This window comes from Stegostoma tigrinum, chromosome 4 (assembly GCF_030684315.1).
Source record: "Stegostoma tigrinum isolate sSteTig4 chromosome 4, sSteTig4.hap1, whole genome shotgun sequence".
Classification (NCBI taxonomy): domain Eukaryota; kingdom Metazoa; phylum Chordata; class Chondrichthyes; order Orectolobiformes; family Stegostomatidae; genus Stegostoma; species Stegostoma tigrinum.
The window spans coordinates 49,426,523-49,452,709 of NC_081357.1; the positions used below are offsets into that span (position 1 = coordinate 49,426,523).

At 39.3% G+C, this 26,187-nt stretch overlaps 1 protein-coding gene across 9 annotated transcripts in view; it reads left to right on the forward strand.

Annotated features, from left to right (window-relative positions):
* The window catches only part of usp45 (ubiquitin specific peptidase 45), a 127,746-nt gene that overhangs the window by 42,281 nt on the left and 59,278 nt on the right, over window positions 1-26,187 (forward strand). For 8 of the 9 annotated variants that reach the window (XM_048530851.2, XM_048530850.2, XM_048530844.2 and 5 more), the window contains 4 exons: window positions 907-1,055; window positions 3,649-3,744; window positions 11,127-11,257; window positions 19,219-19,302. In XM_048530851.2, the coding sequence (XP_048386808.1) occupies window positions 907-1,055; window positions 3,649-3,744; window positions 11,127-11,257; window positions 19,219-19,302 (460 nt within the window). The remainder of the gene's footprint in view (window positions 1-906; window positions 1,056-3,648; window positions 3,745-11,126; window positions 11,258-19,218; window positions 19,303-26,187) is intronic. The other variant, XM_048530846.2, reaches the window with a different exon arrangement.

Below are 26,187 nucleotides of genomic sequence, written 5' to 3' on the forward strand. Positions count from 1 at the left end.
ATAGATTGGCTAGGTCTCCATGCTGGTTGCACTTATTGCTGGGACATTTCAGACATCTGTGTGGTTTTCGAGTCTTAGTGAAAGAGTGCTTCCTTTTGCAGCTGGGACCAAAACAACAGAACTTTCGCTGGCGGCAAAAAAAAACTTTCAGCTGTCATCTGTGATCACAGATGAGTGCAACTGTGTTCACAATTGAATACTTAAACCTAATGAGACCTTACGTACTTATACACAGTTTAGAATATACGTATGATTGTACAGAAGTAATCATTGTAATTTATAATTGAAACATCTCACTGCTTGAAATGCATTTGTTAAATTTCCAACAGAAGTAGCTCAGAAATGAAAACAAATTAAGATATTTTGTTTCTTGATGACCTGTTTATGTTTAAAATGTCCATAACAAGCTCAAGTTCCAGGTTGTTTATAACTTCACCTACTGGCTAGTTGCAGAGGCTTAGGTTGATTAGCTACTTCATTTGTTTGTATCTTAAGTGAACAGCTTCACTTTCTTGATTTCACAGCTTGAAAAGCTAGAATTCTATAAGTGCCTGTGTCAAAATGAATCCATACTTTATTGTTTCTTCTGTTTGATTGCCATGACACTCTGCATTCCAGTTCCAGTTTCAAATGTAGAATGTTAAATTTGATAGGCAAATTAATTGCTGTATATTCTGAAAATCATTCTGCATATAGACAGTAATAAAATATGGCCATATGTAAGTGTAACCATGTTAAGGCAGGGGATTAGTGGGGTAAATCCTTAATATTTTGAACAAAAAAAGTTCTAGGTATAATCAGTATTTTTGACTACATAAATGTGTTACTTTTCCATCAAAAAGTCTTTATGCATATACTTACTAACACAGTAGAAAAAAAATTGCCTCTGTTTGAATCTTTTTACAGGTTCAATTTCAAAATTAATGAAGGTTCAAGATGAAAATTCAGATAGCAATGAAACAGAGAGACGAAAGCATATGATCAACAATGTAGCTGTTCCTGTCAAAGGCTTGTGCAATTTAGGAAATACCTGCTTCTTTAATGCAGTTATGCAAGTAAGGAAATATTTCCCTTTTCTGTATGGTTCAAGTTTATTCACCTTTTGTGTTTTGCTTCCATTTCATGCCTGTACAATACTGTGTGTCTGGAACAGTGTCACTGATCAAGAGGGAAGGCAGTGTGAAACCAGGGAACTACACACCAGGTAGCCAGACATCAGTCATTGAGAAAGTTTGAATCTATTATTCAGGAAGTTTAACAATACAGTAAGAAAAGCGTAGCATGAAGATAACAATTGAACATGGTTTTACAAAAGCAAAGTCCAATTGGACTAATTTACAAGAATTATTTAAGAATGTGTAACTAGTTGGACAAATAAAGGGGAACCGATGGATGTAGTGTACTTGGATTTCCAAAAGGCATTCAGTAAGAACAGTTAATGTACAAGACAAGGGTTTATGATGTTTGTGGTTTTATTAAAGTGTGGATAGAGGATTGTTTTTTAGACAGGAAGCAGAGGATAAATATGACATTTTCAAAATGACAGGCTTGGTCAAGTGGAATATCGCAAGGATCACTGCTGGGCCCTCAACTGTTTAGAATCTATATTCATGACTTCAATGAAGAGTCAGAGAGTAATTAATCCAGGTTTTCTGATGATAACAAAACGAGATAGGAATGCCAGCTATGAAGAGGACACACAGCACATCAAAGAAGTGTGGGCCAGCTTACTGAGTGCCAGATGGAGCATAATGTGAGGAAGCATGAGATTACTCACTTTGTTCATTAGAATAGAAAAGCTGAATTTTTTTAAATATCTTGAAATTTTGTACTCATGCATGGAACTCAGGAAGTTCACATGCAAATACACCTAGCAATTAAAAAAGTGAATTACATGTTAGCCTTTGTTGGAAGAGGATAGAAGCACAAAAATTATGACACCTTGCTTGAACTGTGTCTAACTTTGGTGAGATCCCACCTAGAATACTGTGTGCAACTTTAGTCTCAATAGTTAAGGAGGGATGCAGTTGCATTGAAGGCAGTACAGCAGAGGTTCTCAAGGTTGGTCTTTGGGATGAGAGAATTGCCGTATTATGAAAAGCTGAATAAATTAGGCCTTTATTTGCTTGAGTTTAGAAGAATGGGGGTGATCACATTGAGACTTTCATGGTAATAAAGCAGCTCGATCAGGTAGATCTTGAGGCAGCATTACTCCTGACGGGGGTATCTAGAACAGCAAGACACAGTTTCAGGATAACTGAGTCTGCATTTTGGGATAGAATGAAGAAAACCGACTTCATAGAGTCGTAGAATCATACAACATGAAATAGACCCTTCGGTCCAACTTGTCAATGATGACCAGGTACCTAAAATGAACCATCCCATTTACCTACATTTGTTCCAAATCCCTCTAAACCTCTCCTATTTATGTACCTGTTCAAATGTCTTTGAAATGTTATAATTGTACTTGCCCCTACCACTTTGTCTGGCAGCTCATTCCATGTACACACCACCCTTTGTGTGAAGCAAGTTGTCCTTAAATCCTTTTTAAATCTTTCCCCTCTCACCTTAAACCTATACCCTCTAGTTTTGGACTGCTCTACCCTTGGGAAAAAAACTTTGGCTATTCATCTTAACTATGGCCCTCATGATTTCATTAGCCTCCAAAAGGTCACCCCTCAGCCTCCAACACTGCAGGAGAAAAATGTCCCAGCTTATGCAGCATCTCCTTACAACTGAAACCATCCAGCCCTGGCAACATCCTTGAAACTCTTTTTCTGCACCCTCCCTAGCTTAAAGACATTCTTCCTCTAACAGGGCAATTAGAATTGTATGAAGTATTGTAAAAGTGGCCACAACAATATCTTGTACAGTCACAACATAACTTCCTAACTCCTATAATCAATGCTGTGACCAATGAAGGCAAGTGTGCCAAACGCTGTGTACTTGTGAGCCAGTTGCAAGCAACTATGAACCTGCACCCCAAGTCCTCCTGTTCAACAACACTCCTCCGAGCTCTACCATTCACTGTGTAAATTCTACCATGGGTTGTCTTACCAAAATGCAACACTTTGCATTTGCCTAAATTAAATTCCATCTGCTACTTCTTGGCCCATTGGCCCATCTGATCAAGATCTTGTTACAGTCTTAGAATACAGTCCACCATAACATAAATTTTGGTATTATCCACAAACTTACCAACCATTGTTAACCAAATGTTAACAACTATGTTGTTAACCAAATCTTACTCAAAAGGTTATGAATCTTTGGAATTTTGTAGTTCAGAGGGTTGTGAATATATCATCATTGAATAAAGGTAAAATAGACATAAAAATGAGAAGCAAAAGAATGTACAAAGCACAACATATATTGGAGAAAGCCAAAATTTGTTTCCAAAGAAGGTTTTAAATTCATGTATCAGGAAGTAGGAAATACAGTGTCATCTAGTTTATAAGGAATTGAACTGTACAACAGGCACATTTTTTTTGAGCTTGATGGTGTCAAACTTAAGTGTGCAAAAGTGAACCTCCTAAAACTGAAATTTTTTTTTGTTCCAGCATGACATAATTGAGTTTCTTTTTATTCATCCCTTTGTATTTTTCATTATGTAAATTTGCTCATGGAGTGTTGTTATCATGTTTTTTTCAGAACATGGCTCAAACCCATATGCTTTGTGATCTTATGCATGAGATGAAGGAGAAGGGGACAAAGCTGAAGCTCTGTCCACCCACCGATTCGAATTTGGTAAGTGATGAAATTGTCAAACGACATATATTACTCCAACTCAATAGGCACAGATGGCTGAAATTGAACTAAATTCGATTCATAGATCAGGGGAAAGAACACTGTGAAGCACCTAGTGATCTTTCATTACCAGTTGACACCAGATTATTTTTGTTGCAGATGCTGTGTAAAGCTATATGCATATGTCAAATCTTGCTTCCCCACTAGTCCAGGAATAATATTCTGTAATAGTAGCATCTTCATTTGTGGTACCTGACATTTTTTTCATTGTTAATTTGTTAGTGTATATAGAAATAAATAATTTTAGTAGATTTGTTACTTTAAATTTTGTATTTTTCAAATGCAGTTTCCAAAAGCAGCAGAGTATTCAAAGCTGAATTATGTTCAGTTTTTCTGTGCAAGCATTGATGGAATTTTGAAAATAAATTCTGAAATGCTTATTATTGTTACTGTATGCTTTGGTTTTACTTTCAGTATTAACTGACCCAAATCTTTACCTTTCTTAATTGTTCCCCACTTTTATTTTGTCCCTGCATTGCAACAACTCACAATGACTGCGTTCCAAGATGTGGATCTCAAATCAATCAGTGGCTTCAGTCATTGGAACCAATGCAACAATATTTACATGAACCAATGAAAAATGCTTAAAATGCCTTTTCTGAAAAACAATCTAGGCCTGAAACGTCAACCTTCCTGCTCCTCTGATGCCGCTTGGCCTGCTGTGTTCATCCACCATCCACCTTGTTATCTAAAATACCAGCTGCCTGATACAAAAAGCTATTCGGGAGAATAGCTATCGAGGAGAAAAATGAGAAAAACAATCTCATTACAATCAAATGCAATGAAATTCCTCTAGATCCTTAGTTATCAACATTTTTCTGCATGACTACGACTTGACGTTATTCAATGCTACTTATTGTAGCAAGAAAGCAGTGTCATGTTTCTGGATTCAGGAAACCAGAGACAGGTTGACAATGCACAACATTGTCAGTGGCACCACCCAATATCAACTGACAATAGTTTACAAAAGCAAAATCCCAGGAATACTAGAAATATTAAATATAAAGAGAAAATGCTGGCAGCAGGTAGCAAGTCAGGCAGAAATCTGTGGTGACCAAAGTGAAGTTAACTTTTCAGGTTGATCTGCCATTGGAACTGGGAAAAGTTACAAATGTAATAGTGGAGGGGTGAACAAAAAGGAAGGTACGTGATAGGGTCGACCGGAGGAAAGAGTAAATGATGAGTCAGTAGCACAAAACCAAAGAAAGAGTAAAAGAACAAGTAAAGAAAGAAAAGATATATCAAGAGGAGACATGAACAGTTGTTATGTGGAAGCAGGAAAGGAAGAAAAATGAGTCTAAATCTAAACCCTTATAAAAATGGCAAATTGATTGGGAAACACAGGATTAGAAGTGGGCCTTTTTACCCCTCAACTCTGAAAACAAAAAAATGTTGGCAGTCACAGTGGATCAGGCAGCATCCATGGAGAGAAAGCAAGCTAATGCTTCACGTCTAGATGAGCTCTACAAATTCCAGCATCTGCAGTAATTTGTTCCTAACCCCTTAAGACTCTTCTGCCATTCTATGAGATAGAACATAGAACATTACAGCACAGTACAGGCCCTTCGGCCCTCGATGTTGTGCCGACCTGTCATACCGATCTCAAGCCCATCTAACCTACACTCTTCCATGTACGTCCATATGCTTGTCCAAATCATTGGCTGATCTGTGGCGTAATGCCATATACTTACCTTTGGCCATACCACTTAATACCCTTACATAACAAAAAAAAATCTATCGCCGATTTAAAATTACCAACTGGTCTAGATAATTGTCTATTCTCCTTCAAACCGTATACCTCGTTTTTCCTTCTCTGATTGATAGCAATAATTAAGGAGAGACCATGGCCTAGTGGGTACTATAGCTAAACTGTTAATCCAGAGACCCACATAATGTTCTCAGTACCTGGAGACAAATCAGGGCAGCATGGTGGCTCAGTGGTTAGCACTGCAGCTTCACAGTGCCAGGGACCCGGATTCGCTTCCAGTCTCGGGTAACTGTCTGTACGGAGTTTGCACATTCTCCCCGTGTCTGCGTGGGTTTTCTCCGGGTGCTCCGGTTTCCTCCCACAGTCCAAAGATGTGCAGGCTAGGTGGATCGCCATGCTAAATTGCCCGTAGTGTTCAGGGATGTGAGGGTCATAGGGGGATGGGTCTGGGTGGGATGCTCCAAGGGGCGGTGTGGACTTGTTGGGCCAAAAGGCCTGTTTCCACACCATAGGGAATCTAATCTAATCCCACCATGACAGACAGAGGAATTTGATTTCAATAGAAGTCTGGAATTAAGAGTCTGACGATGACAATTGTTTATTGTCAGACAAGTCCATCCAGTTCACTAATATCCTTTAGGTAAAGAAGCTGCTGCCATTACCCTGGCCTTCATGTAACTCCAGACCCATAGCAATGTAGTTGACTCTTAACTGCCTCCGGGCAGTTAGGAATGGGCAATGAATGCTGGCCTAGCCAGCAATATGTACCTTTCATACATGAATCCAAAGGGTGATTTTTATTTTTCTTTATTCATTCATGGGATAAGGGTGTCGCTGGCTAGGTAGCATTTATTGCCTATCCCTAATTGCCCAGAACGATGTTAAGAGTCAACTGCATTGAATCATAGAATCCCCACAGTGTGGAAACAGGCCCTTCAGCCCAACAAGTCCACACAAAACCTCAGAGCATCCCACCCAGACCCGTTCCCCCTAATCTACACCTCCCTGAACACCACGGGCAATTTAGCATGGCCAATCCACCTAACCTGCACATCTTTGGACTGTGGGAGGAAACTGGAGCATCTGGGGGAAACCAACGCAGGCACGGGGAGAATGTGCAAACTCCACACAGACAGTCCCGTGAGGCTGGAATCGAACCCGGGTCCCTGGCGCTGTGAGTCAGCACTGCTAACCACTGTGCCACCGTGCCGCGGTGCTGCAGGTTTGGAGTCACATCTAGTCCAGACCAGGTAAGGATGGTAGTTTCCTTCCTTATGGGACATTCATGAACCGGATGGATTTTTCCAACAATCGACAAGAGATTCACAGTCATCATTAGATTCTTAGTTCCAGATATTTATTGAATTCAAATTCCACCATCTGCTGTGGTGGGATTTGAACCCAGGTCTCCAGAACATTATCTGGGTCTCTGGATTAACAGCCCAGCAACAATACCACTAGGCAATCACCTCCCCTAGTGCAAGAAACTAGAGACACATTATAAAACCTATTATGGATATGTAAAAAGAAAGATGAGTAAAACTAAATTGCATTGAATTAGCTTTAATGTCACATGCATTCAAATGAGTAGCGTGAAATGTTTAAAGCCTCCGCATTACAGCACCATCTTGGGTGTAAAAGTACCTAGATATAAATACTTAAAATCAAATTAGGAGTAAATGTGGGAGCCTTAGAGACAGTTAGGTGCCTTTAGGCGATATTAAAGAAATACTTTGTAATTGACTTACACAGTAGCAAATATAAAACACTTTCTGAAAGTAGTGGAGAGCAAGGGTTTATGAGAAATGTAAAGAAAATAGTGTTAATAAAAAAAATTATTGACAAATTCCATCAGGACCTATGACCATATCTTGGGATAGTAAAGGAAATTGCTAACTAGATACTAGGTAGTCCATTATTTCTGATCTTTTCCTAGATTCTACAGTATAGGGACTACAGTACGATTGGCCTGACAGCAATGAAATGGAAATGCTAAATGCTATTATCAGGGATATTGGAGTAATGCATTTGAAAAATCGTAATACCGTGAGATAGAGACAGGATGGATTTATGAAAGAAAAATCATGTTTAATAATAAATCTTAATGTTTTAGAGACCATAGCCAGTAGACAGATAAGCAGCACCAGCAGATCTAGAATTGTTTGGATTTTCAAAAAACACTCAGCAGTTTTCCATTTAATTTACTCATTGGCTGGGCCAGCATTTATTGTCTGTCCTTAGTTGCCCTTGAGAAGGTAGTGGTGAGTTGCCTCCTTGAAAATGTGATGATACTTTAGTTATAAGAGGTATATTTTGTCTGAGGTTTTTTTTGAATGAGAAGTCCTGACCGAGCTAGTGAGCATTCTGCTCAGAGCTATTAGACCTTATGTGAACTTAGTTGGAACAATAGAAGCAGCCTGAATGGGTAGGGTCAAACTCCCATAGAATCAGAATTCTTAGTTTTAGCTTTCTGCACTTACTAAAGTCTTGAAGCTTGATGTAGAAGTTCTTATTCCTTTCTCTGATGCAGGTAAAAGCTGGGGTTCTCTTTCTGTTGCTTGACTTGCATGTGAGACAATCTGTTTTACTGAATTTGCCTTTGCCAAAGGTGCATCTATTGGATGTTACTTTGTTGAAACAGTTAATTAATAGTAATTAATATATCTATTAGATGCATTTGCAGTTAAGCCAATTCTTTTATTTTTATTTTGTCTGTATTTTAACTGTAATGTAAAAATAAAGTGTGTTTCGCTTAACAATCAAGTAGTTTGGCAAATCACATTGCATCAGGAATGCAATGCCTTATACTTACTTACCTTTTAAAATAAGAAAAAATAGGGTCTAGGCTATCTTCGTAATATCTTTTGAGGGGGCCTGGTCTAGGCACTAACAACCACAGTGGTCCATGTGTTGTCGGTGGACCCACAGTGCCACCGCGGAGGAAATTCTCCGATATTGTTGCAACAAACATTCAAGGAGCAGTGCTGTATTTTCAATTCATGGTGGTGAGTGGCTTAGAAGGGAACTTGCACTTGGTGGTGTTTCCATGTATCTGCTGCCTTCTAGATGTTGCTGTCGAAGGATCTTTGGCAAATTTCTGCAGTACATCTTGTAGATGGTACACACTCATCTTATTAAAATCAGTCTACCGCCAGTTGAGAAATTTGAATTCACATCATCCTTGCTTTGTTTGTACACCACTTTTAACCTATGCCTCCCTTTTTTTCTTCTACACGTAGGAATAGCTTCTCCCTATCTACTTTGTCCAGCCTGCTTATACGTTTGAAATACCCTAACAAATCACCTCTCAGCTTTCTTCCCTATAAAGAGAACATTCCAAACTTCTTCAGTCTATGAACTGAACTTTCTAATTCCTGGAATCATTCTTTTAAATCACTGTGCATTCTTTCCACTGCATTCACATCTTTCCTTCAATGTGGCATCTGCAGGTGTGCATTGTACTCCAGCTGAAGTCTATCAAGTATCTTGTACAAGTTCAACATTACCTCCTTGCTCTTGTGCTCAATGTCCATATTAATAAAGGCAAGAAAATTCTTCTTCATTAACTGTTCTCTTCCTCTGCTCCTGAACACGCCTTAGAATTGTAGCCCATATTTTGTATTCACTGTTCTTCTAACCAAACTGCATCACCTCACAGTTTCTACATTGAACCTCATCTGCCACTCCAACTTGTCAATCTCCTTTTGGAACCCCGCATTGTTTTCTTCACAGTTTGCTCTTCTCCCAAATATAGTTCCATGTGAAAATTTGAAATCATCCCTTGCACACCAAGATCCAGATCATTCATACATTTCAAAAACAAAATGAGCCCCAATACTGACCCTTGGGGAAGCTCTTTCCAAACCTTCCTTCACCCTGAAAAATATTTATTGATTGTTACTCCATTTCTTGTCAGTCAGCTAAATTTGTGTCCACTTTTGCTTCTGCTACTGATAATGTATTGTATCCATGTTGCTAATTATGTAGCCACGTTGTTTTCAGTTAAAGATTCAAGAGGGAATTAAACTAATGGCTGAAAATGAAGAATGCTTAGCACCACAAGAATAATGGTGACCGTGTTGTACTGGGTGAATTGCTCATTTGAAGAACCCGTAAAGCTATGGCAGGGTAAATGACAACCATCTGTGTGGCAGAAGTTCTGTGTTTCTGTAAATTACAATCTGAAGTATATCTTCATCCATCCTTTCAGAGGTGGACCTTATTGATTTGGATCTCACTGTCCTAGAAAGATTTTCCTTAACATAGAGTAACAAATGGATTGCCTAGTTCTTTGCTTAAACTAACGGGTTAAAACCAGCCTGATATTATCCACCTTACAAGAGCTTCTAGAGCCTTAGCACAAGCCTTCTCCCCTTTATCAACTTAGCTTTCCATTCCCTATAATTACTACCACCACTTGCTGGAGACAGCCCATCTCCCTCTCTTAGACTAACTTCCAGGGCGTTGTCATTTGTGTATGCAAGTTGTTGGTTGTTTATCCTCAGAATTGTTCATCAAGCTTGCTAATAAGCTGTTTATAATGACTGGGTAGTCCAACTATGCTCACTTCTTATGCTCCCAATCGTGGAAGTAAATTTGAAATTTAAATTAATTAATTAGGATTAGTATCCAATTTATCTTTTCATTCGTTTGGTTATCATTCATAAGCCTCAAAGCCGAAATGCCATCTGGAGATGTCTTAGTTTTGTGTAACAGTGAAAAGCAGCTTCTAACTTTCGGCAGTTTTTTTTGCCTTGAAATGTCTTTCATTGTTGTATAATATGTTGATACATGAAATCTAGCTGTTTAAGTTTAATACAGTTACAGCAAGCTGTACGACAATAATCTGTATTCTTACATTATATGCTAGCGGGTATTTCCCCTGGCTATAGAACTAGAGGTCACAATCTTGGAATTGAGCTTGGCTATCTCAGACAGCAATTAGCAAATAATCCTTGACTGAGGATCTTGGAATCTACCACCCAGAGAGCTGTGAGTGCTTAGTTATTGGATATTTTAAAATTTCGTTTCCAAGTTCTGGTGCAGTCCTGATGCAGCTCAAATCACTGAGAGCTGAGCCCCAGTCAGCCTTCAACTTTCTGCCGGCTCTGTAGCAAACAAATTCAAAGGCCCTTGTATTTCTTCTGCCGGTCCGTCTGTTTCTCACCTAGATGCATACATTCTTTTAATTAATCCCGTGATAGACTAATTGCACCTGAACAAATACATGAATGAGAAGGCAATAGAGGGGTATGGAATGAAAGGGTAAAATGTGATGGCGCAGGCTTGGAGGGCCACTGTTCCTGTGCTGTATTGTTCTTTATTCTTGGATACTGAAGGAATTAAAAGTGTGGGAACATGTAACTGAGCGGGAAGATTAGCCTGATTACATTGAGTGGCAGAATTTTTTCAAAGGGTTGAACAGCTAATGCTTAATACTTAGGATCCCCCCCCACCATGCGCAAATGCACACACACGTGCACACTCAAACATAATCAGAGATTTATGTTTTATGTTACTCATTAACTGATTGTAACATACAATGCAAGTAAAAGTGAAAGTAGTACTATAACATTCATGAATGGTTCTTCCCCCCCTTTTTCTTCATGCACAGGATCCGTTGATGATAACACTTCCTAGCCCTGGATCATTGACATCAGCCGTTTATTTATTCCTTCACAGTATGAAAGAAGCAGGAAATGGGCCATTGGTTCCAAGAGTACTTTTCAGTCAGTTATGTCAAAAGTAAGTCTATTGTATTAAATTGATATACATGCTTTCTAAAGGTCATCATTGTCAATTAATTACTTTCAAGTGTAGTCACAATTACATAAGCAATTGTAGCAGCCAATTTCAGCATTATAAGACTCCACAAACAAAATATTTCAGCTACGCTACAAGATAATTTATTTTTGTTTGTATGATACTGTGAGAAATTGTTTTCAAGCATAACCATGACGTAACAGATTTCAACTTTTACACAGGGCTCAGTTTTACCCTGACATCAGAAGGCTGACATTCTGACTTGATAAACACTAAGGATGTTGGATAAAGCAATAACTGAGGCCTGACTTTTGCCAAATATCTGTGCTTCGGAAGTAAGCGGATCTATAGTTAGTTTGGTCCCATGCAAATACTAGAACAATTTCTGCCTGACAAATCTTTTTCTCAATTATAGTGAGGGGTTGGTATAGAGAACCTAAGCAATGTGTTCTGACCACTAAAAGCAGGATAGATCCAATCCAACCAATTACTGATCATTAAACTACTCTCAGTCATTAGCAAAGTGATGGAATTATTGTCATTTGTACTATTCAGCAACACTTGCTCAATTTTAGCCTGCACAGTTTGGATTCAGCCATTGCCTTTAACTGTTTCTTGATATCACGTGGAGTAAATCAAATTGGTTGAAGACTGGCATCTGTGGTGTTGGGGACCACTCGAGGTAGCTGAGATGGGGGAAAGATTTTAGGGAGGATGTACTGGTTTTGGAGGGAGTGCAATGAAAAGATTTCCCAGTCTGATTCCTTGAATGACAGGACTGACATCTGAAGAGTGGCTGGATCAGTTCAGACTATATTTACCGGAGTTCAAAAGAATGAGGTGGTAGCTCATAGAAACTTACAAAATTCTGACTGCACTGGACAGAGTAAGTGCAGGAAAGATGCACATGATGACTAAGCAGTCCAGATCCAGGGGAAAACGGTCTAATACTGTGGTAGGCCATTTAGGATTGAGATTTTTACAGATGGAGAATGGTGAGCCTTGGAATTCTTACCATAGAAAATAGTTAAGGCCATAACATTGCATAATTTCAAAAAGGAGAGATATTGAGTTTTCATGCCTAAAGAGATCAAAGGGTGTGGGGAGAAAGCGGAAACAGGATACTGAGAAATCACATTGAACAGTTTGAATGGAGCAGACTTGAAGGGCTGAATGGCCTACTTGTATGCCTATTTTCTATATTTCTACACAACGTGTAACTACAGGCTATCTCTGAATCCACTCTGAAATTAAACTTCCAATATGGAATGCACCACAGAAGAGGATAGGACTCCTGAATCTCTGATTTCCTTCAACTCTTCACCTTTTGTGTAAAAATTGGTTTTAGTCAATTTATGTAAGATAAAACCTTGTAAGGACAATCGCTTGAAGTATAATGTATAACTGCTTTTCTTTACTTTTCCATTTCAGAAAACTCTGAACCTAACATTAGTAAATTTCTGTTATCAACAGTATGACTGTATCTTCGTCATTGGTAGAAGCTTCAAGTATTAATAGGTTTGTGTTTGGAAGCCCAGTTTGCATCTTTGTGTGTTTTTTTTATTTATTGCTTTGCGCACAAAGCTGAGAGGTTTTGCTTGCACATGATCATCACAGTTATAGGGATGAGTGATTGTGGATCACATCGTCCACAATTGTCAGCAGTCACTTGCTACCAAATATGATGGTTCACTTAGTAAATTCTGTACTGCTGGTCGTGGGTTCTGTGGATCTTTGCTGATGAGTTTGGCCCTAGAGTTGCATCTTCAACCACACGCTTGGCAGGTGACTCTGAGAGGCAGAATTGGTCCTTGAGATCGCTGGCATTCCTTTCTCTGGATCCTTTTCTGTTTATCTTCTTGCCAAAAGGGTGTCCCAAAGAATTGGTTGGTTTCTGCTGAATGAGGATCTCCCATACATAGATACCTGTATTGGATTGTTTGGGAGAAGCCTTCAGACAGTCGTTGAACGTTCCTTTCTCCTCCCTTGTTCAAGAGATTCCTTGAGCTGGGCAAAGAAGATTTGCTTTGGCAGCCGAACTCAGGCATCCTAAGTACGTGACAAGCCCGGTGGAATTGGCTTGACATAATCATGACCTCAATGCTGATGCTATTGGCTGCTTAAAGAACATCTGTCCTCCCACCTAATGAGGTGAGTTCATCCAAATTGCATTGATGGTATTTGTAAAGGGCCTCGAGGTGGTGTCTATATGTAGTTCAAGTTTCAGAGCCATGTAGAAGAGTCAGTAGGATCACTGCCTTACACATAAGGATATTAGTATTAGAATGGATGCCATCGAAGGCGCTCATGTTTTGGTGTCTGAAGGCAGAACTTGCAGACAGAATGTGCTGTTGAATCTTCGCATCTATGTCAGCCTGAGATGAAGTGGTTCCACAGGTTGGGGGAATAGCCCACCTTTAGGAGGATTTCTTCTTTAATCTTAATAGAAGGGTGGGTTGGAACTTGCCCTGGGATGGGCTGGTAAAGCACTTGAGTCTTCTTGAGCTTACAGTTGAGACTAATTCTTCAGTAAGCTTAGATACCTTGCGCAGGACATATTTTAATGTGGGAATGCTGTTGCACATCAACAGACATACAGCCTTTAACAGAATGTAGGCGCAGTCTTTCTATTGTTCATCATCATCATTTGCAGTGGAAAGATTTGATTGTTCCGTTGGTACCAATAGCAAGTTCACCAGAAGTACCACTCCTTGTAGGGCCACCCATGGTGGTAAGGTCAGATGGGAAACACCAGAAAGAGCTCAATCCAAAACAAGCTCTCAACAGTGATTCAAGTGAAAGATACTGATGTGATATTGTGATGCTTCTGGTTGTGATGTGGATAAAAGTCGCAGGAGATTGCTATTAATCAAAGTTTCCTTGCCACTGGAATATTTACAATATCCCTAACCGCAACGATTGGGGAGTCCAAAACAGCCGTGCGAACAATAGAGCTGAAGCATTTGCAACAGTCTTCAGCCAATGGTGCTGTGCAGATGATCCATCTTGTCACCCTGCAGAGATCCCCTACATCACAATGTCACTGTTCAGCCAATTTGATTCATTCCACATGATTTCAAGAAATAACTGGAGGCATTAGATACTGCAAAGGCTATGTGGTCTCACAGCATTCTGGAAATAATCCTGAAGATGTTCTGTGGAACTTGCCACGCCCCTAGCCAAGTTGTTACAGTACTGCTGAATACTGGTATCTACCTGAAAACGTGGTAAAATGTCCAGGGTGTGTCTCGTGCACAGAAGGCAGTACAAATCCAACCCAGCCAATTGCCCCATCAGTTTGCTCTTGGACCTTGATAAAGTGATGGAAGGAGCCAACAACAGCATTATCAAGCAACACTTGTTTGGCAATAACCTGCTCAATGACGTTTAGCTTAGATTCCACCAGGGTGACTCACTTCCTGACCTAATTCCAGTTTAAATTCAAAAATGGACAATATTAATTCCAAAGCTGAGATTCACTGTCCTTGAAATCAAGGCTGCATTTGACTGAGTATGCCATCAAGGAGTCTTAAAAATTGTGGAATCAATGGGAAAACTCTCCACTGTTCAGTATTGTGTGTGGCATAAAGAAAGATGGTGGTTGTTGTTGAAGGTCAGTCATCTCGGCTCTGGGACATCATCTCTTTCTCCATTATGCCGGCATCCTCAGATATTGAAGCACTGTATGAAAACATAGAAAAACTTGGGCTAATAAGTAGCAATTAACAGTCATGTCACACAAGTGATGCAATGGCCATCTCCAAGAAGAAACAATTAACCATTGGCCTTGACATTCAATGACATTACCAACACTGAATTCCCCATCTATGCCAAATGGATTGCAGTATTTAAGAAGGTAGCTCACCATCATGTCCTCAAGGGCAACTAGAGATTGGCAATTAATGCTGGCCAAGTCAGTTACACTTAAACATCACAAGTGAACAAAAAACATTTTTGAAAAGGCTTTATTCAATCTGACGGTCAGGGTTGTGGTTTTCGAGAGACAAACTGACAACATCCATTCAGTATTTTGAAAAGAAATGAACAGATATTATTGCTTTCTTTGGCCTGTAGAAAGGTTCCAAAAACTGTTTCCTGATCATTCCGTTCAGAGGTGATATTAACGCACATGTCTCCTGGCTCATGGATAGAGATAATATCACTGTACCACAGGATCCCCTAGAGACACAATCTGCTTTAGAGGTCCAGGAAACATTTGAGGATGCGCTGGCATAGGAGGGCCAAATGAGTGTAAGCCTTTGCTTTTTGAAGCACAGCCTCTCTAAAACTCCTCCTAGTTGATTTTAGACCATAAGACAAAGGAGTGGAAGTAAGGCCATTTCGCCTATCGAGTCCACTCCGCCATTTAAATCATTGCTGATGGGCATTTCAACTCCACTTCCCTGCACTCTCCCTGTAGCCCTTGATTCCTTTTGAGATCAAGAATTTATGGATCTCTGCCTCGAAGGTATTCAACATCCCGGCCTCCAATGCACTCCATGACAATGAATTCCACAGGCCCACCACTCTCTGGCTGAAGAAATGTCTCCTCATTTTCGTTTTAGATTTACCCCTCTAATTCTAAGGCTGTGCCCACGGGTCCTAGCCTCCCCGTCTAACGGAAACAACTTCCCAGCGTCCACCCTTTCTAAGCCATATGTTAACTTGTAAGTTTCTATTAGATCCCGCCTCAACCTTCTAAACTCTAATGAATACAATCCCAGGACCCTTAGCCTTTCATCATACGTTAAACCCACCATTCCAGGGATCATTCGTGTGAATCTCCGCTGGACACGCTCCAGCGCCAGTATGTCCTTCCTGAGGTGTGAGGCCCAAAATTGGACACAGTATTCTAAATGGGGCCTAACTAGAGCTTTATAAAGTCTCAGAAGCACATCACTGCTTTTATATTCCAACCCTCTTGAGATAAACGTCAACATTACATTCGCTTTCTTAATCACAGACTCTACCTGCAGGGTAACTTTTAGAGAATCCAGGACCAACACACCCAGATCCCTTTGTACTTTTCCTTTACGAATTTTCTCACCGTTTAGAATATAGACCATGCCTGTATTCATTTTTCAAAGTGCAAAACCTCGCATTTGCTCATGTTCAATTTCATCAGTCATTTCCTGGACCACTCTCCTAAACAGTTTAAATCTTTCTGCTGTCTCCCCACCTCCTCAGTCCTACCAGCCTGTCCACCTATCTTTGTATCATTGGCAAACCTCACCAGAATGCCCCCAGTCCCTTCATCCAGATCATTAATATATAAAGTGAACAGCTTGTGGCCCCAATACTAAACCCTGCAGGACACGACTTGTCACTGGTTGTCATTCCAAAAAAGAGCCTTTTATCCCAACTCTCTGCCTTCTGTCAGACAGCCAATCCTCAATCCAAGCCAGTAACTCACCTCGAACACCATGGGCCCTCGCCTTACTCAGCAGCCTCCCGTGAGGCACCTTATCAAAGGCCTTTTGGAAGTCTAGATAGATAACATCCACTGGGTTTCCCTGGTCTAACCTACTTGTAACCTCGTCAAAGAATTCTAACAGGTTTGTCACGCACGACCTCCCCTCACTAAATCCATCCTGACTTGTTCTAATCTGACCCTGCACTTGAAGGAATTTAGAAATCTCATCCTTAACAATGGATTCTAGACTTTTACCAGCAACCAAGGTTAGGCTAATCGGCCTATAATTATCCATCTTTTGCCTTGATCCTTTCTTAAACAAGGAGGTTACAACAGCAATTTTCCAATCATCAGGGACTTTCCCAGACTCCGGTGACTTTTGAAAGATAACAACCAAAGCTCCCACTATTTCCTGAGCCACCTCCCTCAGAACTCTAGGATGTAGCCCACTGGGGCCAAGAGGTTTATCGATTTTTAGACCTTTCTAGCTTTTATAGCACTTTCTCTTTTGTAATGCCTACCATACTCAACTCTGCCCCCTGACTTTCCTTAATTGTTGGCATATTGTCTTAATCCTCTACAAACGTACGTTCTTGTCCACAAAGTTCAGAGTTCCTTTTATTTCTTCTCCAAGAGCACTCCATGTCATCTAGTAGATATCTACAGCTCAAAAGAGGCAATTTAGCCATCATATCTTTGCCAAGCTTGTACTGAGGTCACATTCCTTGATTGTTGAGCTGAAACATCTTCCCAAAAGTCTCTAATTAATTAATGTAAGTAAGGCCAATTTCACTAATTCACTCATCACTAAATTGTGTTGCAGTGACAATGACAGCACAGCGTAATTGTCACTGAACTCGTAATCAGTGGCCCAAGCTATTTCCCTGAAACTTGGGCTCAAATCCCACCATGGCAGCTAGAGAAATACGAATCAAATTATTAAATCTAGAATTGAGAACTTGTCTGATTAATGTAACCACGAAACTATCATCAATCATCATAAAAATCCATCGGATTCACACCTCATGTACTTTAGGGTCAGAAATTTGCCATTCTTGAATTAGAGTTGGTGGCATGTTTATTCATTTGATGCAAATACAATAGGCTGAACGTTTCTATGTTTCTGTTATCATCTTGCACATTGCCATTTGATACCATACTACCTCCTGTGCCAGTCTGAAGACATATTATTAACTTTTGTTCAATGAGTCAACAGCATTTAGTAAATTTGAAAACCATGAATCAACTCATGGTATTTTGTGACTGCTGTTGCCTAAATTTAACATCAGCATTTATGAAATTTCAAAATGTATGTTCAGATATTTGGTTATCCAGACACTCAGTTAAATACTTTGGCTCTGTTCCCACATAAAGAACTCCTTGCATATTAGCAAGAGTGCTGAGGTGGCATATGGACACAGATTGAACAGAGCTTGCCTGCCCCATAGGACTGCATGTTTCTTGGGGCAGAAAATCTCCACAGTATCAAGCTGTAGGTATGTTAATTATTGCATGTTGTTATTCACTGTCAGTGAATCACCTGTAGAGATAACTGGGAAAGTAATATATAAAAGGACTAAGAAGACTAAGAAGTTGAGTGCTTCATTCATGAGAGAGTCAGTTTTTTTCGTGATGGATTTATAATTTTCAGCATAGTTAATTTAGTAAGGATTTCACTATCAGATTGATGAGTTTCATACAAGATGAAATACAACAGAAAGTTTTAAACAGTCAGTTTGCAAAACACAATAACTTAGAATTATAGAGGGTCTTTAACATAGAAAACCATCCAAAGGCATTTGAAGGAAACAAACTCAAACAAAAAAAATGACAGAGTCAAATACAGAAATGTTAGCACAGTTGATCCATTGTGTTATTTTGACATCTGAATCTCTTACTCCTAATGTCCTTTTCTCTGTGTACTCCCTGTATGCTTTTTTTAAATGTTTTCTTCAAATGCTAAAATGCTTCTGAAATCCTCCAATGTAGCATGGCTTCAGAAAAACTACTTGTATTGACTTGTTCCATGTACTTACAATTCTGAGCTTGTTGAGCTAAGTAATACATAGAAGGAGGAGCAAAATTTATTATCTGTACTTTTCCTACATTTTGCAGTATTATTAGTTTTGAATTAGATTTAAGTACGCAGTTAACAAATTGCAGTGATTAGTGATAGCTTAATATTAAGATAACATTGGTGACTGCTTCTTTCAAACATTTCATCTTTTGGTAATCTCTCAAATAGTAGACTCTTGATTTTAAAGCTTGAATAGCAGTATGCAGTTTTTAGTGTAAGAACAGAAATATCAACAAAATTGTGCTGCTGTCAGTCAAAAAAAGTGCAATGGAAATAGTCGAGCAGTTGTGACTAGTTTCTTTGTGTGTATATTTTCTTCATCAATTTCTTCCTTCTGAGCAGCAAGGACATCTGCTGCCTGAGGATCTGAGAGTGTAGCAGTGAAAGTAACTAGTGTTTGACATCAGCTGAGTGGATGACATCCCAAGCTAATAATCTTCTCTAATTGCCCAGCGGTGTCTTCCACGAGGGACTTTCGCCCTTAGGAGGAAAACTACAGTTGAACACAGCAGCCCTTTCTGCTCACATGACTTGCAAGTATATGACATTTATAATAACAGCCTAAATATAAAAGTATTTCAAACTAATAATGTATTATCCCTTGGCTATAGTACAAGTTATTTGTTATAAATTACATATTTCATGTAACTTACAACATTCGCAAATTCTGACTTACCAAAATGAATGAAAAGGTTTTGTCAGTTCAGTCATTTCAAATTGATTACAGACGGCGAGGTTTCAACGGTATACTCCTAATGAGAAGTGTAGAATCACTGTCAACAACTTGTGCATTTCTATGTTTAATTATGCATATGTGAATGACAGAGGTTAGTGCTACTTTTACAGGAGTAATAATGGAAAATCCTGGCAGATTTGCTCTCTATAGCACAGCAAAATCCAAACCAGTATTATTTGGTCGTCTCCCAGGTTTGGACCCGTGAGTCTGACATCAGTGGTGGCAAGTTGTTGGAGGTCATTTGGAAAGATAGGATTTGCATGTGTTTGGAATCGCAAGGACCGATTAAGGATAGTCAGCATGGCTTTGTGCGAGGGAAATAATGTCTCACAAAATTGATTGAGTTTTTTGAGGAAGTAACCAAAAAGATTAATGAGGGCAGAGTTTGCGAATGACACCAGAATTGTTGGTATTATGGACAGTGAAGAAGGTAATCTCGGATTACAGAGAACTCTTGATCCATAGGCTGAGGAGTAACAGATGGAGTTTAATTTGAACAAATGTGGGTATTGCATTTTAGTAAAACAAACATGGGCAGGACTGATACAATTGATGGTAGAGCCCTCGGTCGTATTGTAGAACAGAGAGACCTAGCGGTTCAGGTACATAATTCTTTGACATTTGCGTCAGAAGTAGACAGGCTGGTTAAGAAGGTGTTTAGCACGCTTGTCTTCATTGCTCAGACCTTTGAGTATAGGAGTTGGGATGATATGTTGTGGCTGTACAGTACATTGGTGAGGGACAACTTTTTTACACCCAGAATGGTTCATATGCAGAATAAACTGCTGGAGGAAATTGTAGATGCAAGTATAGTTGCAACATTTAAAAGACGTTTAGATAAGTACATGAATAGGTAAGGTTTGGAGGGATATGGGCCAAACACAGGCAAATGGGACCAGTTTGATTTGGGAACATAGTTGGCTAGTTGAACCAGAGTCTGTTTCCATGCTGTATCACTTCGTGACCATGACTAAAGCTATTCTCTGTAGTTTCATGCCATTCAGTGCATTATTCAAAGTGAAAATACATCTGAGTCATGAAAATACGCTTAGCATTCCAAAAATGACCAAATTTTATTTTCATAATACATCATATTTTTATATATTTGAATATGGGGCTTTTTTCCCCCAACTGACATCATAATTTTCGACACTGCACAATTGTACAAAAATAGGTGAAAGGAACAGACTAATTTGAGCCACATTTCATTTTTTATATTAAATACTGTAGTTAATTTTTTCATTCACTCATTAAATGTCTACATTTTAATAAGCTATAAATATTAAGTTATTTCTACATTAACTAATATTGTTGCCCAGGTGTCAGTTTTGTGGAAGTTCTTGTGTTGAATCTGCATTCATTTCCAAAATTTTGAACTCTATTCTGCCTATTTGTATCTCCTTACAAATGGTTCTAAGGCAACCATTTTTGGTCTTGAAAAGTTCCCAGTCCACCTCTCATTACCCTGGAAGAGTAAGATGTCGACAACACGTGAAGGTAGCTGTTTCTTGCTGCTAGAAACTTGAGTGGCATTGTTTGTTTAGAGTATATTCTCTGGTGCTGAGATTTTTATCTTTCAGCTGCTTGCTTCAGATGCTGTTTGTTACTTGCAATATAACATTTGCCAGCGACAGGAAGCTAATTTGCACGGTAAAAAGCATAAGCTAAACAGGATGTAAAGCATTTTTTTTTATTTTTCCTTAGGACATGGGCCACAAACAATGCCAGCATTTTTGCTCATCCCTAATGATGGTAGTAGGCCACCTTCATGCAGTCCATGTGTTATATTCACACCTGTAGTGTTGCTGGGAAGGGAATTCTTGGATTTTGATCCTGAGACAATTAAGGAATATAGTTCCAAGTTAGGATGATGTGTGCCTTGGAGGGAATTGAGCACATTTCAGAATACATCTGATGCTTTTGTTCTTTTAGATACATGAGGTCTCAAGTTTGGAAGGTGCTGTTGGTGAAATATTCCTGTGCCATTTATTATAGAGATGTGCAGTGCTTCCACTGTACCTCGATGATAGAGACACTGAATGATGTTATGATTACAACTGATGTTACTGGACAAGTCAGATCCCAGACTGAAATCTAACTTAAACGAATCAGATTTTGATGTTTTTTGTTGTAATGAGATCGTCTTTACTGAAGCACAAACATGCAGTGATGAAGTTTGGGGTTCAGCAATAAATCAGAAGGTTTATTACACTAAAGAAATCAAGATAATATAGAATGAGCTATTTAAATATAACACAAATTTAAAGATTTTAAAACACATGGTAAAATGCAATTCCATTAATCCTATTAACAGTATTTTACAGCACTCACACCAGATAGAATTTCCTTTCCTTACACATCATTGGGCTTGGTTTAACTGTTGCTTCAATTTCCTGACTTAAGAATCAGATATCCTCATACTGGTGCCTTCATACCACTGAGCTGATACTTCCTTTGCTTCAAATAACCCCTTCGGTATTTTAATCTAATGCTTCTGGTTTGAAACTTTTAAACTAAACTCCTTTTACTCAGGTAGACTCTTTCTTATAGCTCTAAACTTAATTCACTTTACCGGAGGAACTGTTTTACACACCCAGTTTCAGCCAAGACTTCTCCACCAAAATGAAACAAAGAACTGGAGATCTGAAACAACCAAAAACAAAGTGCTAGAGGAACTCAAACATAAATTGCTGGAAAAGCTCAGCCGGTCTGGCAGCACGTGTGGTGAGAAATCAGATTTAATGTTTCTGGTTGAGTGATCCTTCCTCAATACTACAGGTCTGGCAGTATCTGTGGAGAGAGAAAACTGAGTTTGTGTTTCAAGTTCAATGATCCTTTGTTAGAAAACTGCCGCAAACTGAAACCAAAAATGCATTCATTTCAAGGAATGGGTGTTCACCTAAGGCCCGTAAAATTCATAAATGCTGTTTGAAAACCTACAATATACCTCCCCTTGAAGAAGAATTAAAATGTATCTTAGAGAAGCTAGAAAATTGTAGTATAAGGACACTGAAGTTATGTTGGAGCTATTCAGATCCCTATTGAACCTCGCTTGGAATATCATGAGCAGATCTGCGAACCACCCCTTCGGAAGGAAAAATTGGCCTTGGAGGGAGCACAATGAGATTATACAAATTAGGCCAGTTTTTTTCCATAATTTAGAAAGTTAAGGGATGATCTGTTCAAAGCCTTCAAGTTGCTCACAGGAAAAGACAGAGTAGATAAAGATAAACTATTTCCACTGGTTGGAGATTCTAGAATTAGGGGACGTTATCTGAGAATTAGGCGCAGATTGTTTAGGAAAGATGTTAGAAAACATTTGTACATGTGAAGAGTGCTAGAGGCTTCCAACAGCCACAAATGGAGGATGATGCTTGATCAGTTTTTCATTTTAAATCCGAGTTAGATGCAATTTTGTTAAATGAGGGAATTAAGGGATATTGACCAAAAGCAGGGATACGGAGTTCGGTACAGATCAGCCATGATCTCATTGAATAGCAGTTACAGACTCGAGCAGCTGAATGGCTACTCCTGTTCCTATGTCCCTATGTATTTTTCATTACATAATTAAAAAATCTAAACACCTCTGCCATGTCACACTGACAGCAGTAATGTTGACATTAAGCAGAAGAGGGAGTTACACAGCAGCTATATTTTAAGTTCATCGGCATCATATTGGATAGCTCTTAATAAAGTGCATGCTGTAATGCTTCCTTTTCTAGACTCATGAACAGTTTTAACATCATGCTGTTGGACAGTTTATTTCCATCAAAATAATTGTAAGTTCTGGTCCTGAAAACTTTCTAAAAAAAAATTGAAGGATTGTGGACTATAAACAACAGTTTCTGGTTGTCAGTAACGTAAAATCTCAAAATTATGGCAAGGCACCACAAGACTCAGTGTCTCGATCTCTACAGTAGGATATTTTTACTGACGCGCATTCAGTTTCTTTTGAAAATAACTGGCAGGCCATTCAATCAACATCTCATCATCTTGCAGTGTAACAGTCTCCACACCTATGATATCAACAGCCAGTTTGAATGGTCTGCCTTAATTAGGCTCAACTAAGAACAGTTCGGTTGTCAACATGGCTTTCAGATTTTAAGGCACTTGGATACTTTTATGTCAAATTTCCTTTTCTTAATCAACAAGTCTATTCAAAGAGCAACAACACTGCTGAAGTTTGGAGCAAACTTGCAATAGAATCCACTCATGCTAACAATCCAAATTTCACATTTTGTCCGAGGCATGGATCATTCAAAATAGTCTGTACTTTCATGTCTCCAGGTGCTAAGAGACCTTGTCCCACAACTAGCCCAAATAATTTTCACCGTTATCATAGGACCCTTAAAGTATGGAAACAGCTGTTGCTTTGGGAAATACACTCTCAGCCAGATTTATACTCAAATTGTTACTTTGTAGCCAATCAAAATGTTCATTTAAATGGTATAAATGTTTTTCCCAGGTTTGGCTATTCTTTGAAATGTTGCTAGAGCATTTTTCAGTTCAAATGGCGTGACTTCACACTGATAAAATCCTTCAGGTGTTACAAAAGTCAGTAGCTCTCGTGCTGTGTCAGTCAATAGAACTTGCCAATATTATTTTAGCAATCAATTTTTGTGACAAATCATGCTTGTCCAATTCATTCAATGCAGTCCTCCAGTCTTGGAATAGGACTTGAGTTTTTGTTGTCGCATTTATTTTACTATATCAGTGCAGAATCATTCTGATCCATCTGGTTTCAGCCTCATGTCAATAGTTGAGCTCCAGCTAATATGACTTGGTTCAATGATGTATTGAAAATAGTCTGTTCCTGTGCTTGAGCAAATCTGTCTGAGATGAGTCTGCAGGATGTTGTTTTTATTGAAATGGTTCTCCACATGAATGTCACGAACAGCCAAAATAGTTCTTGTGGCCTATTCCCACATATGGATTTATAATTCTGTAATAGGCTTCATGAATCAACTCACTAGTTTTCTGGAAGATAAAGCATGATGCTGTTTAACTTGTGAAGCATTTGTATGTTTTCCAGTCTAATTGTTGGAAGAGCAAATATTGAATTTTCTAATTACTTCTCTAATTGCTGTGATAATTCTGTTCCAGTCTCTCTGTCTTTCAAGGTCACACAGATCATGTAGAGGCACGTGGGGCTGGTTTATAGTTGGCGTAGACATGGTGGGATGAAGGGCCTGTTTCTGTGCTGTACTGTTTTATGTTCTATCAGGAGTACACTTTTCTCGTATCTCTGTCATATGAAATTCCCTGAATCTTTCTTTTTCCTTTGTGACATCGTTGTCAGCAATCATTCGATTGTTCAGCCAGGAAATTCTGTGCTATTTGCCTTGGGTTCTGTGGATCCTTGTGTGGCTGATGAGCCTGATTCTAGAACCACATCTCCAACCACATATTTGGCAGGTGTTTCTGCAAAATGGAATTAGTCTTTGGCCGTGAGGTGGAATTGGTCCTTGGCCTCAGGTCCACTGGCATTCCTTTCTCAGGTTTCTTTTCTGTACTTGGAATTGTGCCCGTTTATAAAGGAGGTTCCTCCATGTCAGTTTCTACTGAGTGAGGCTCTCCCAGACATTGATGTTTACATTGCATTTCTTGTGATAAGCCTTCTGGGAGTCTTTCAAGCACTTCCTCCTCTCTGTAAAATGACTTCCTTGAGCTGGGAAAACATGATTTCCTTTGGCAGTTGGAACTCAGGCTTCCTAAGAATATGGCCTGCCCAGCAGATTTGATTTCAGACGATCATGGCCTCAACGCTGGTGCTACCATCTCCTTTAAGGAAGTTGATGCGAGTATACCTGTCCTCCCAGCTGTTGCAGAGAATTTATCTCAACAATGTTGATAGTACTTCTGCAGGGCCTTGAACTAGTGTCCAGATACAGTCTGAGTTTTGGAGCTATATAGAAGAGTCAGAAGGATGATTTACTTGTATACAGGCTCTTGGTATCGATACAGATGTCAAAGCCAATGAAGACTCTCATCCTTAAATGTCCACAGGCAACACTTGTGGATTGTTGGCAGTGTTCAATCTTCACAACAATTTCAACATTAAATCAGAGTTGGTTCCCAAGGTAGAGGAAATGTTTTATATTTGGAAGGATTTCCTCATTGATCTTAATGGAGAGAGAGAGTGGCAATTGCCCTGAGATGAGTTGGTAAAGGACTTGAATCTTCTTGAGGTTGAGGCCGAGACCAGTTTTTTGGTAGCCTACCGCAAAGACATTAAGCAAGACTTGATGGTAATCTGCATTCTGAAGTTCCAGGAGTGATGGAGATGTCATTTTCTTCTTGGAATTCACCTGTTTCAGTTCTCAAACTTTTCCATCCATGCTGTAAATAATGCCCATACCACTGGGAAGCATGTCCCTGACAAGATGATAATTGATGGTGACGAAAATGGAGGAAAGGGCGGGAGCTGTGATACGTAACTGCTTGACTCCTGTCTTGATCTTACAGAATTCTGCCAAATTTCATCAGAGAGGACTGTTGCCAACATTTTGTTCCAGAGGAGATGGATAATGTTAATGAATTCTTCTGGACATCAGGCCTTTGCCTGGGTCCCATAGTACTTTCTGATTGATGAGCCAAAAGCCTCTTCAGCCCATGTCCCTAAGAGTGAAAGGCAATGGCAAAATCACCACTAACAAGAACAGCCAGGGAAACAACTCAGGCTAATG